Source organism: Gymnoscopelus microlampas (genome assembly GCF_963454915.1).
Source record: "Gymnoscopelus microlampas genome assembly, chromosome: 22".
Taxonomy (NCBI): Eukaryota; Metazoa; Chordata; class Actinopteri; order Myctophiformes; family Myctophidae; genus Gymnoscopelus; species Gymnoscopelus microlampas.
In genome coordinates this window covers 8,601,705-8,615,009 of record NC_139959.1, presented here as the reverse complement: position 1 = coordinate 8,615,009, position 13,305 = coordinate 8,601,705, and the positions used below count along the sequence as shown (strand labels likewise).

The 13,305-nt window shown below is 42.4% G+C and overlaps 1 protein-coding gene across 1 annotated transcript in view; it reads left to right on the top strand.

The window, feature by feature from the left end:
* Positions 1-13,305, top strand: part of plxdc2b (plexin domain containing 2b) — a 139,529-nt gene that overhangs the window by 75,022 nt on the left and 51,202 nt on the right. The window contains exons 4-5 of the mRNA XM_084048773.1: positions 400-469; positions 11,685-11,807. Coding sequence (XP_083904899.1) covers positions 400-469; positions 11,685-11,807 — 193 coding nt within the window. The remainder of the gene's footprint in view (positions 1-399; positions 470-11,684; positions 11,808-13,305) is intronic.

Below are 13,305 nucleotides of genomic sequence, written 5' to 3'. Positions count from 1 at the left end.
AACTTTTCTTAAATGAATAAAATGTAATGTCGTACAATCTATATGGTAGAGTATGTTAATACAATATAACTTATACAATCGGTTGTATTTTGTCTCCCTGCTCTTCTATTGAGACATTTAGATCGTGTCAAAGGTCATGTCTCACCTAGACACATGATCTGATTTTGACTTGATGGTCAAGATTCAATTTATCCCCTGAGCAAGCAGGCAGGCTCTATTAGCTCAATGGTAAAACAAAATCAGCACTTGTGCACAGGAAACCAGGTTCAAATCCGAGGTAGAAGAGGAAAGTTACATACTGTAGTGCAGCTTTAAATGAAGTAAAACATTTTTTTATTTTCTATGTATTATGTTTCTCTGTGTGTCTCTAACCTGGGTCATCATTTTTTTACTCCACAGAGGGTTAATCTATCCTTCGATTTCCCCTTTTATGGACATTCCCTACGTGAGATCACCGTGGCGACTGGCGGTAAGTAAGCGAACACTCTCTTCTTGGACTGCCTGTCTCAATATTAGCTATTAGCATGTTATTACTGGAATTACACTTGGCATAATAATTTACCCTGTATACAGACTGTTCTTTATAGCCCCTAGGGTTTAGGAGGATGTCGTTGCTGTCGGGATGGAAACCTTGTATGTCCAAAACTGATACTTTCCTGGAAATAATAAAACAGAAACCTGTGTTCCAAACTTCCAATGGATCCAATGTACTGTAGTTAGCCACAAGCTCTTGTGAATACTTTTCATTGGTTCAATATTAATGAAAACCCACAGACACACTTACCCACTTTGACTTTTCCTATAAAAGAAAATTAAAAAATAGCACAAAGTTTTGGCTACTTTTATGTGACACTGTAGTAGCCAAAAGTAGGGCATGAATTTACGAAAAGACATAAAAAAAGTTATATATTAAGAGATACAAGGTTTCTGCCCAACACCGACTATAATGTAATGAGGTTAGTATAATTGAGCCAGCCAGTAGCAGAGATATTTATGCAATTCAGAGCAGCGTGTGTGTGTGTGTGTGTGTGTGTGTGTGCATGTGCGCATGTGTGCATGCGTGTGCCTGTTAAAGCTGTGTATATCTGCTTGCCTGAGTGTCGGTGCATTCAAGTGTGTTAAACCGTAAAAGTTTCTGTGCATATGAGACATAAGAGCTGAACAGACATCTTCCAGCTCAAATGGAAAGGGTCAAACGGCAAGTTATTTATCAGGTCGTGTCAGCGGGCAAGTTCCACCCAGACCGCGACAGAAAAGCAAGCAAGTGAGCAGACTGAGGGATGTTTGAAAAAGTCTCGTCTGGTACAGACTGCAGCAGCGGCGCAAAAACCGCCAACAGCACTCAAGCAGCTATCGCTGCCGTCTGGGCTGTCAGCCCGCTACGCAGGCATGTAGAACCCTCACCTTCCCCTGGCTGGCCCGCAAAGCCAAACCACTCCAAACAGTCAGCCATACCACCAGTTCAGCCCCCCCCCACCCCCACCCCTAGAGTCTACTGGAAGAGGAATCCAGACCTGTATGGGTTTGGACTGGAAAACACTGGTAATCCATACTGCCAAGCAAAGCGCTCTTATTATAACGCCACAGACATACACAAACATGAAATGGGAGGAGAAGGGATGAGCCTGAGAAACAACCGTAACCCCGCCGCGATAGATCCCTGTCTCTGTGTTCCTCCGTGCGTTCTTTTCTCTCTCTCAAATGCAGGCACGTATATGTGTGTGCGCTCCACGCGTGACAACAGCGTCAGTGTGTGCCATTGTATGCAAGAAGGCAATTTTCCACTTGGATCTGGAGGGTTGAAACCACAACACCCTAACCGGCTATTATCACATCAAAAGACTAAATCCCCAACTCTTACCCAACTATTCCAGCGATGCTGGCTGCCATGCATTCGACTGCCAGTGCAATAATAAAGAAATCATCGTCTTATCATCGCAATCATGAGAATGAGGGGTAATTTTGCCTTCTTCGCCCCTTGATCAATGTGGCCATATACTGTATGCATGTTCGATGGCAGCGGTGGCGTTCGAGTCGACTCGGCTACATTGGCGTCAGCATTAAGTAGGCTGTGTGGTATAGCGACAAGGGATGAATGGTGTTCTGAAGCAGCTGGCAGCAAAGCGTAGTAAAGATAAAGAGAATCTGCACTGCCCCAGACAGAGCTGAGGGGACGAGGCCAGGAAGGAGAAGAGTAACCCGGAGGAGATGGAGGCGGCTATCTGTCGTCTTGCAGGTCTCGGGAGCTTTGTCTCCGTTTTCATATCCCTGCGCTTTAGCGCTGACAAGTCGGCCCCCATCCTCTCTTCTGCTCCCATTACCTTCTTTTTTCTGCTGCGTTCAGTCAAATTTCTCGTGCCACTTTTTTGCTGCCCACCTACGCACACTGCAGGGAGTGATAATGTCCTCCTACCTGAGGGTGCTTGTGACAAAAGAGCAGAGCAGAGTACACAGTGAAGCCTTGACAGCATTGCACCCATGAAGCACCCAACGCTCCAACATGCCAAGCGCTGTATCAGGCCGCAGGCCAGATCGGTGTTAGCGGCAGTGGTGGAAAGTAACTAAGTACATGTACTCAAGTACTGTACTTAAGTTTAAAAAATGAGGTATTTATTACTTTAATGGAGTACTTCCAATTTTCAATCATTTGACTTCTACTCCACTATATTTTGTTGAAAACTTAAGTACTAGTTACTTTGAAGATTTTGATTATTATTACAAAATTACTTCAGACCTACGTAGAGCAATTTGAAAATAGCCAATCTACTATTTATAGATCTGCCATTTTCAAAGGATTCTTATACATTTGAAAAGTTGTGGAATGGGACCTTCTGCATAATCAGTACTTTTACCTTTGGTACTTTAAGTATATTTTGATGCCAATACTATTGTACTTTTATTCGAGTGCATTTTTAATTCTGGACTTGTACTTGTATTTCTACATTGCAGTTTTGATACTTTTATTTAAGTAAAAAAATGTAGTACTTTTACCACCACTGCACCCAGCTCTCCCAACATGCCAACTGCTATAATATCAGGCTGCAGGACAGAGCGGTGTTAGCGGTCCACACTCGTTCAACGGCCAGAACTAAACTGATGTCAAAACAGCAGTGAGATGACATGTTGTGGTTACCAGAGGAGAGCCGTGTGTGTGTGTGTGTGTGTGTGTGTGTGTGTGTGTGTGTGTGTGTGTGTGTGTGTGTGTGTGTGTGTGTGTGTGTGTGTGTGTGTGTGTGTGTGTGTGTGTGTGTGTGTGTGTGTGTGTGTGTGTGTGTGTGTGTGTGTGTGTGTGTGTGTGTGTGTGTGTGTGTGGACGAGAGTGGTAGAGACAGGTGGTGTCAGAGTTAACCCATTAAGACCGGGAACGCATCTGTGTCATTTTAAGATTTCTTTGGCTATTCAAAAATAGCAGATAAAGTTGGCTATTCAAAAACGTGAAAATGTGTGCAAATCTTTGAATATATATATTAACTCTTTTCCTGCCAATGACGAGATTTCTCGTTTTTCTCTGCATGGCTCAGCCAGCCATCGACGAGAAAAACGTTTTTTTTTGCTTTTTCAATTTTTCGTTTATCACAAAGGAAGCAGGAGATAACGCGATGCGAAGATTTTCTGCTCCATTAACTTCAATGTTAAAAAATAAACAGAGACAAAATTCAGATTTTACCTATTTTTGCAATGTATTTTCTCTGGCAGGGAAGGGGGTAGATTGTGTATACTACTATACTCTATACTCTGGCAGTTAAAGAGTTAATAACTGAAATCTTTGCTTCTGGGAGTCCCTGGGACAAAATATTTGACAAATGTTCGATTTCAAGAATATATATTCAAAGATTTGCACACATTTTCAATATTATTCAAAAATAGCAGATGTAAATGGTGCATTTGTATAGTGCTTTTATCCAAAGCGCTTTACATAGATTGTGCATTACATCCCATTCACACACAGATGGTGGAGGAAACCATGCAAGGCACCAACCTGCTCATCGGGAGCAATTAGGGTTCAGCGTCTTGCTCAAGGACACTAACTCTGGGGGAGCCCGGGATCGAACTGGAAACCTCACGGCTTCCATCCAGCCACTCTACCGGCCACTCTACCCCTGAGCCACTGCCGCCCCAGATGTACAAGCTCATAGCACGGCACTCGGTGCTGCACTATGAGCTTGTAGATCTGCTATTTTTGAATAGCCGAAGAAATCTAAAATTACAGAGATGCGTACTCGGATTGAATGGGTTAATGTGTGATATGTGCTGATATGTGCTGCTGTGTCCAAGCCAGCTGTCAGTGTTTGGACCCAGCTGTGTGTTGACTACTTTAACTGGGAAAGCTATCAAACCTCCTACAGCAGTTTGTACAGCAATTTCACGTTCTTCTTCTAAATGTGCTTCCATCTGTCTCTGTTATCTTTGTGTTGTGTGTGTGCGTACGCGCACGTGTGTCTTTCTGTGCATGGCTCTATGTGCTGTGGAGTGAAACAGGTGAGTGGGAGTGAGGGCAAATTAGTGAGTACAGTAGGTGCTCACCAGGTGTCATCCAGTACAGCATTAAAAGAACATAAGATGTTGAGAGCCAGTGCGGTCATGTCAAATATGTACATTTGTCCGGAATTGTCAACATTTTCGAAATGTTTAATACATTTAAAATGTAATATTTAGATATTGGAGCATGAATGCAGACAGAAATGTCCTCAGTGTAAAAACGGACCAAAGCTAAATGTGTTTTACCGTCATTCTGCACATAATTGTGGTTCTCAAACATGTTAGCAGATCTACAAGCCACAATGCGATGCGTTGTGGATGGGCTATTTTCAAATAGCTAATGTATATAGGGTTAAAAGTGGTAAAACGTATATTGATGCTACGATATATTATTAACACATTTTGCTGGGGACCTCCTGGAACCCCTTCAAGGACCCCTTGGGGTCCCTTGACCCCACTTTGAGAACCAATGTGCTACAAGCCAAACCCCTGCAAAACACAGAGTAAACACATGTATGAATGTTCACATACACAAACACATTTATATGACGATCAATTGTGGTGATTGTGTTCAGTTGAACTAAGGTTTAAGCTAACTGAAGTTTATTGCAGTAGTTGTTAAAGTCAGTTTAATAAGTCAAAGGCTTGGCAAAGAACTTTTGGCTTTCACGTGTAAACAAAATTCATCATGTCAATTCAGCCAACGATAAGTATGTATGTAGGACACACCACTTGTAGGACACGTTTATACCAAAGTTGGCCCCAGGTCATCCTCATAATATCTGGGACAGTCAGGAGGAAGTGTGTTTCTAGAGAAAGTGTTTCTGTGTGTTTCTGTTTAAGAAAGTAGGTAGCTTATATATTGCACTTTTACCTACCTGTGCTAGGCATACTCTTAGTTGCTTGTTTTAGAAGAGACTTCTGGTGATAAGTAGTTTTCTTGCCTACCTACAGTATGTTGAATGCACTTATTGTAAGTTGCTTTGGATAAAACCGTCTGCTAGAGAGAGAGAGAGAGAGAGAGAGAGAGACAGAGAGACAGACAGACACGGACAGACACGGACAGACACGGACAGACACAGACAGACACAGACAGACAGAGAGAGAGAGAGAGAGACAGAGAGACAGACAGACACGGACAGACACGGACAGACACGGACAGACACAGACAGACACAGACAGACAGACACGGACAGACACAGACAGACAGACACGGACAGAGACAGACAGACAGACAGAATGTAAGAGAATGGGTAAAATGATTAAGAAAACAAGTGAAATGTCATTAACAAAATAGAGCAGTGGTTCCCAAACATTTTTGCTCAAGACCCAAAAGAGGGTCTACCTTTGGGTCTACATTTGCCCGGGACTCAAAATGTTGGAATTGTTTTTAATTGATGAAAAGTTGTGATTTCTTTGTTTAAACTTTTTAAAATATTTATATATATATATATTTTTTTTTAAATGTATGAAACGAAAAAAGGGGATATTTACCCATGAAATGCATGTGCGTTTTTCTGTATACATACTGTAAATGCTTGAGTGTGTGTGTGCGTGCGATCCCACCCCCAAACTGCACCGGGCCCGAGAGCACGCAGCTGTGATGAATTATGAATTAAACACAGGCAGTCAGCTCAGAATGAAGTATGAACAATGAAGTTGTCTAAACAGACCGTCCAATAAAGTGCAGCTTTAACCCAATGGGGCGACTAATTCCCGCCAGTGTTTGTCTTGGATATACACAGTCAAAGCACTTTCAAACAGCACCACGCATAAACACAACTTCTCAGGGAAGGGCTCTCTCACAGTGATGGAAGAAATACTCTTTACTTAAGTAAAAGTATCAATACCACAATGTTACGAGTAAAAGTTTTCACATTCCAAGTTTTACTTTAGTAAAAGTACAAATGTATTGCCGTCAAATTGTGCTTTAAGTGACAAAAGTAAAAAGTAAAAAATGTCCCATTTCCCAAGTTTTCAAAATGTGTAGAAATCTTAGCAGTGGAAATCTTAGCAGTAGAAAATAGCAGATCTACAAGCTCACAACTCACAGATCTACAAGCTCACAACGCGTCGCGATGCGTTGTGAGCTTGTAGATCTGCTATTTTCAAATGGCCGAAGTATATATAGGGCTGAAGAGGTGAAGAGGTGGACTAGAAAATACAATATTTGCCCCTGAGATGTAGCGGAGCAGAAGTAAAAGTAGTGAAAATTGGAAATACTCCAGTAAAGTAAAAAGATACCTCAAAACTGCACTTAAGTACTGTACTTGAGTACATGTACTTAACAGTAGTTACTTTCCACCACAGCTTAATCCTACCCCCCCTTTTTACATCAACCCCCGGCCAAACTCCGCTGTCTGCGTATTCTTCCACATTCCTTTTCTCCCATTTCTTTTTTTTATCTATTGTTGCCTCCTGCATTTTCTCTTTGGGCCTAGCTGTGTCCTCTCTCTCCTCTGCTGTATACAGTATAAGTGATGACCATAATGAAGGAAATGACTGGCCCATTGAGCGCCCCGCGGCTCTGTACCGTATTGAGAGGCTGTCAGATTTCCGTCAGGCTTGTCAGATAACTTTTCATTGTGTTTACAATAGATCGCTAGATGAGCTGTCTGGTAGAATGCAGAGGCAAGTCACGGAGGTGGGGGGGCCAAGCAATGCAAACAACTGTCTGTCCATATAATTGTGTGCGTTTGTGTGGGCATTTCTTTGCAGACAAAAGGAAGGGAAAGGGAGAGGAATAAAGGGCCAGGTATAGGCAGGACAAGATGAGTTGAGAAGGGAAAGGGAGAGAAATAAAGAGGGAGGTATAGGCAGGACAAGATGAGTCGAGAAGGGAAAGGGAGAGGAATAAAGAGCGAGGTATAGACAGGACACAATGAGTTGAGAAGGGAAAGGGAGAGGAATAAAGAGGGAGGTATAGACAGGACATGATGAGTCGAGAAGGGAAAGGGAGAGGAATAAAGAGCGAGGTGCAGGACAAGATGAGTGCAGGGCGATAAAGGTGTTGTGTAGATGTCGGGCTGATGTTGGGTAAACATGGGGGGAGATGGAATGTGGAGATTGAGTGGAAGGGAAAATGGTTTGTGTCAAACCCTGCCGTGTGCACTGTGTGCAGTCAGACGAAGGATAACAAAGTCACCAACGCACACACATACACACACACACACACACACACAGGTTTGTATTACTATACTTGTGAGGACATCAACTTTTTAGGTGACTTATTTAGTCACCAACACATATTTCGTTTTTAATCGTGACCCTAGCTGAAAAAAGCTTCACACTGCAACGTATTGTGAGCTTGTAGGTCAGTTATTTTAGTGCATGACACCGGCACGCGACTAAGTATAAATCCTCGCTGATTTATACTTATGCGTGCCGGTGTCATGCACTAAAATAACCCCAACCCCCCAGCGTAACTCCAACCCAACGTCTAACTGCAACCTGAATCTTCCCAAATCAGTTTTGGGAACCATAAAACAACCATTTCTCTGGTGAGTACCAGGAAAAAAACGTTGTCACAATGTCTATTTCTCACATTCTGCTATACTGTACTTGTGAGGACATTTGGCCCTCATAAGTATAGAAATACACACACACACACACACACACACACACACACACACACACACACACACACACACACTCCCTCAAACACCACTATTCTCTCCACCAGTGCCTGCGTGTCACACACACACACACACACACACACACACACACACACAAGGCACACGGCACGCGCACAGCACCCGGCACGCGCGCGGCACACAGCACACGCAGTGAAAACATAACGCTGGTCATTTGCTGGAGGCTTACATCGACTGTGGTCAGTTTTAACACAGGTGTCTCCACAGTGGGGATTTGAAGCCCTGACTCTGGCAGGGTTTAAGCTAGTGTGCTGCTCTCTGGCTCTGGCTTGTTGACCACCAGTACTGTGGGGGGCCTTAGAGTCAGAAGTCCTGCTACAGTAGTTCTCTATTCTGCCACGGAGCATATTATCACATTCACACGGTGTCCTGGTTCTAAATGAGTCCCTGGGCGTGTGACTCTGTGCTCCAGTTGAGAACCGCTGGTATGGACAGATAAAGTTAAGTGTTCCGTCCTTCCTAGGGTACATTTACTCAAGTACTGTGCTTAAGTACTTGATTTTTACTTTACTGGAATACTTTACATTTTCAATAATTCTACTCCACTACATCTCAAAGGCAAATATTGTACTTCACTCCACTATAATTATTTGAAAACTTTAGTCCCTAGTTACTTTGTAGATTTTGATTATTATTACAAAGCTACTTCAGTAGCTATGTATACATTGCCAATTTGAAAATAGCCGATCTACAAGCTCACAAGCTTGTAGAGCTGCTATTTTCAAAGGATTTTTATACATTTGAAAACTTGTGAAATGGGACCTTCTGCATAATGAGTACTTTTGGTACTTTTAAGTATATTTTGATGCTTGATACTTTTGTACATTTACTCAAGGAAATTTTGAATACCTAACTTGTAACAGAGTATTTCTAATACGGCATTGACACTTTTACTTAAGTAAAAAAAGTGAGTACTTCTTCCGTCACTGCCTCCCACCCCCACCCACTTCTCTTTCCCCCTTCTCCCTCCGAGGTCCTGCTGACAGCACTCTATTAGAGACACTTCTGAGGAAGGTTAGGTCTTTAAAGGCAGGATGCAATTCAATTCCCCTCATGGCGTACTGCTCTGCCCCTGGCCTCCCGTTGTGATAAACGTTGTCAGAGTTGCTCTGCTGTTTGTGAAGACATATAGGCTCAGTAGGTGATTTGAGGTGGGGGATGCCACCCCCCCTTATTAGCAAGCTGACCATAATGCCTCCCCCTTGTTAAAGCACAATTACATTTTGGTGGAAGTTTGCGTTGTGCACTGCAGTTACCTTGGCACATAGTCTGGCATCGCCAGTACAAATGAAACGTGCTCTGGCAGATTCGTCAGCTTTCTGGGCCAAACCTTGCCAAATATGTAAATTTTGCCAGGACATCTTCAAAAGTTGCTCTGTAGATTACAAATGAATTATCTAAAATACAGCACGTTCCCCAATGACTTACATTGTACGGGCCAAAACCGGTCTCAAACTCTCAAGTTTAGCATACAGATGGACGCAGCATGCACGCCCCCCCCCCAGCGTTAAGAAAAGCAACACCTGTGCGAGATTTGGGCCGTGCCTCCTGTTAAAAATGTACAAATCACCCACTGCATTATTACGCTGATATGAAACGCTGAGCTCGTTGTCTCATCCATCATGACCGTGACCTTTCCCCAAATCTTTTTTTTTTCCTTCTTTCTCTGCTTTGCTCAGCAAAAAGTTTTCCTTGACTCACATCCCTCAGCTCAGACGGTCCGTTTCATACACTTATCCTTGAACTTCCCCTTCAGCAACACATCTCCACGGCCCAGGGAGTGATTTCATAACATTGTGGTGATTGATGCTTTGAGAGTATAATAAGACGCTGTAATCACCACCAGGCAGGCTGGAGGAACCGACTTCTAATGGCTAACTTTGCATCACTTTCTTGTCACGGGATGGAATAGGATGCCGTTTGCCGCATTCATGAATGTGATTTTTTTTTCCCTGCAAAGAGCAGCACTCCACTTATTATGAGTAATGGGACTGTTCTCCCTTCCTGGGAGTTCATTAATAAAAGCATGACTAAATGATGCAACTCTAGTTTATGTTGATTTAAGATGCCACCACTCAGGAAATCCATCTGTCTATGTCCAGTTGAAAACGGTCACATAAAAAGTTAATAATATTGTTGTTTTTTGCTGTCATCATGGTTGTCTATGTTGTCATGCTGTGAGTGGTTATGATGACATGTAAAAGCCTACATGTAATGAATGGTCAATAGAAGTGACAGCTAGCTCAGCACATTCTCCCCCTGTAGCCCTTCAAGTTCCCCCCTTTTTTAATATGGAGATTGGAGAATAATAATAAGCTAATTAATCAGCTTCTCCAGTTGATGCAGTGAAACAGCCTGCAGGCTCTATGAAGAGAGAGAGAGAGAGAGAGAGGGGGAGAGAGAGGTAGTGATTATTATGGGGTAATGAGGAGAGTTTAATGTTAGATACCTGACATTGCGTTTCTGCAAAATAGGGTACAATGTCTAGGCAGAGTGCAAGGAAGGAATCGAATGAATGTTATGTTTTATGAGTTGTTATATACATAGCATCATCACTTTCACTTCCCAAAATATCGCATATCGTGACTTCTTGGGACAAATGTGACCAAACCTCAAACTGTGCCGCCTCGGGCACTTCCGCACTCCAGGAATGCGGAAGTGCCGTTCTCAAACCCAAGGCGTAAAAAGTTGACGGCTCCACCAAAACAAATGTGAAAACGCCGGAAGAGCGCCGTGTAATGCGGTCTTGAACCACGAGAGGCACTGCGAGTGAGCCGTAAGGCGAGCGAGTCGCCGTGCCGAGCGTTGCGAAGTCCGCTTGAGCCGACGCAGCACCGTTCAAGTTAATGTCCCGATAGGGACAGAATCGTAACTCGTATCCCCCCCTAGTCAACATGTGCCGTAATTTGCCTTCCAGTCAAACGTTTGACTTCTTGGGATGTTCGTCCCAAAAAGTGTTGATTTTGACAGCAATTTTTTATTTTGTTTACTAAGTTATTAGTCTTTTGAATAAAATTCTATTTCGTTATAGTCATATTTTAGTCGTCTGAAATGTTTTACTTTTAGTCTCGTTTTAGTCGTAAAACCAAAAATGTATTTTGGCTGGCCTTGATGGTGTCGTAATGGTTGATTTTACACTTGGTTGCATGCTCAATAGCCGATCTACAAGCTCACAACGTGTCTCAGCGCGACACGTTGTGAGCTTGTAGATCTGCTATTTTCAGAGCGCAACACCCGAGCGCAACCAAACATAAAATTACCCTCCCTAACATTTTAATGTAGCTTTTAGTTGTTGACGAGGTTGTCAATATGTTTAGTCTTAGTTTTAGTCATCGTAGCTTAGTTTTTATTTAGTTTTCGTCAGTGAAAAAAGGTAGTCGACGAAACATTTTCGTCATAGTTTTAGTCGACGAAATCAACACTGGTCCCAAGAAGACACCTGTTTGCCGTCTTGGGAGTGAGAATGCGTTGTTAAGCATAGAACTTTTATAATACACTGTGATGTTGCCTATCTTATTTCTTACAATGTACCGTTGTCTCCCTCTCCCTCAGGGTTCATCTACACAGGGGACGTGGTCCATCGGATGCTAACCGCCACCCAGTACATCGCTCCCCTCATGGCCAACTTTGACCCCAGTGTCTCCAGAAACTCCACTGTGATCTACTTTGACAACGGTAACTACAGTATACAGAGCATACCTGATATATCTTGTTCACGGTGGTGGAAAGTAACAAAGTACATTTACTCAAGTACTGTACTTAAGTACAATTTTGAGGTACTTGGAGTATTTCCAATTTTCTATACTTTTACTTCTACTCCACTACATGTCAGTATCTTAATGTACTGTAATTGAAGCCCTATTTAGACAACAGGAGGAGCAAAGTCAGAACGGAATATGCTAATTGGTGTCGGGGGTGTGTCCATGGCAATTTTTCTACTTACATGGTGTGTTACTGTATGTGGGCGCTATATGTCAGTGCATGGCACCAAGGTGCCCTGAATTAGTCATTGGTGTGTTTCGGGCATTACATTAATTAAATCAATCATAGAGTGTTGGATCCCATTGCCTTTAAAACCCATTAAGACCTGGAACGCATCTGTGTCGCTTTAGATTTCTTTGGCTATTCAAAAATATCAGATATACAAGCTCATAGCGCGGCACCGAGTGCCGCGATATGAGCTTGTAGATCTGCTATTTTTGAAAAATCTTGAAAAAAAAGTTTTCGTTTTTTTTCCAAAAACTGTTAGGATTGTTTTTAAGAATCGCCTCAGGTCTTAAAGGGTTAAGAGGTAGGTGTGCCGGCTTCATTCTCATTGCTAATTACATGGTAGATAAGGGGACACAAATCTCTGAGAGGAGCAGTGTTTATAATGTGATATAATGATGTCACTGCACCAGCGATAAGACCGGCTTGGATGTGGTCTTAAAGGGTAAGACCACTTTGGTAGAGGTTTGGGTTGTGTAGTTACCTTGCCATGATGTAACTCCAAAGGTGGGCAAGAAATCAAAAATAATTGCTCCATTGATTAGAAATTGATAATTCAAAATATGCTCCTCATTGACTTACATTGTACGGTAAAACAGCTCTCAAAGTCACTCTTTTAGCACATAAATGAACCCAAACAAAGTTGATTCAGACAATATAGAACATCACCAAACCCAGTACTGTTTGTTTTTTTAATAAAAATGTCAACTTCCTGTTGATTTTACAATTTGAAGATCTGGATCCGGATCCGCCGATCCAGTCCGGGTTTTCTACTTATTAAAAATGGCAAAATCAACAGGAAGTTGACATTTTTATTTAAAAAAAAAAACAGTACTGGGTTTGGTGATGTTCTATATTGTCTGAATCAACTTTGTTTGCGTTCGTTTTTGTCCTAAAAGAGTGACTTTGACAGCAGTTTTACCGTACAATATAAGTCAATGAGGAGCATATTTTGAATTGTCAATTTCTAATCAATGGAGCAATTATTTTTTATTTCTTGTCCACCTTTGGAGTTACATCATGGCACGTTAACAACACAACCCAAACCTCTACCAAAGTGGTCTTACCCTTTAAGGGGAAACACAAAGATACCATTGCGCTCTGATCATGGCAGACCACACCTCGTTTTTAGACCAACAACCCCCCCCCATGTGCAAAGATAATTTGTTATCAACACGGGCGCGAG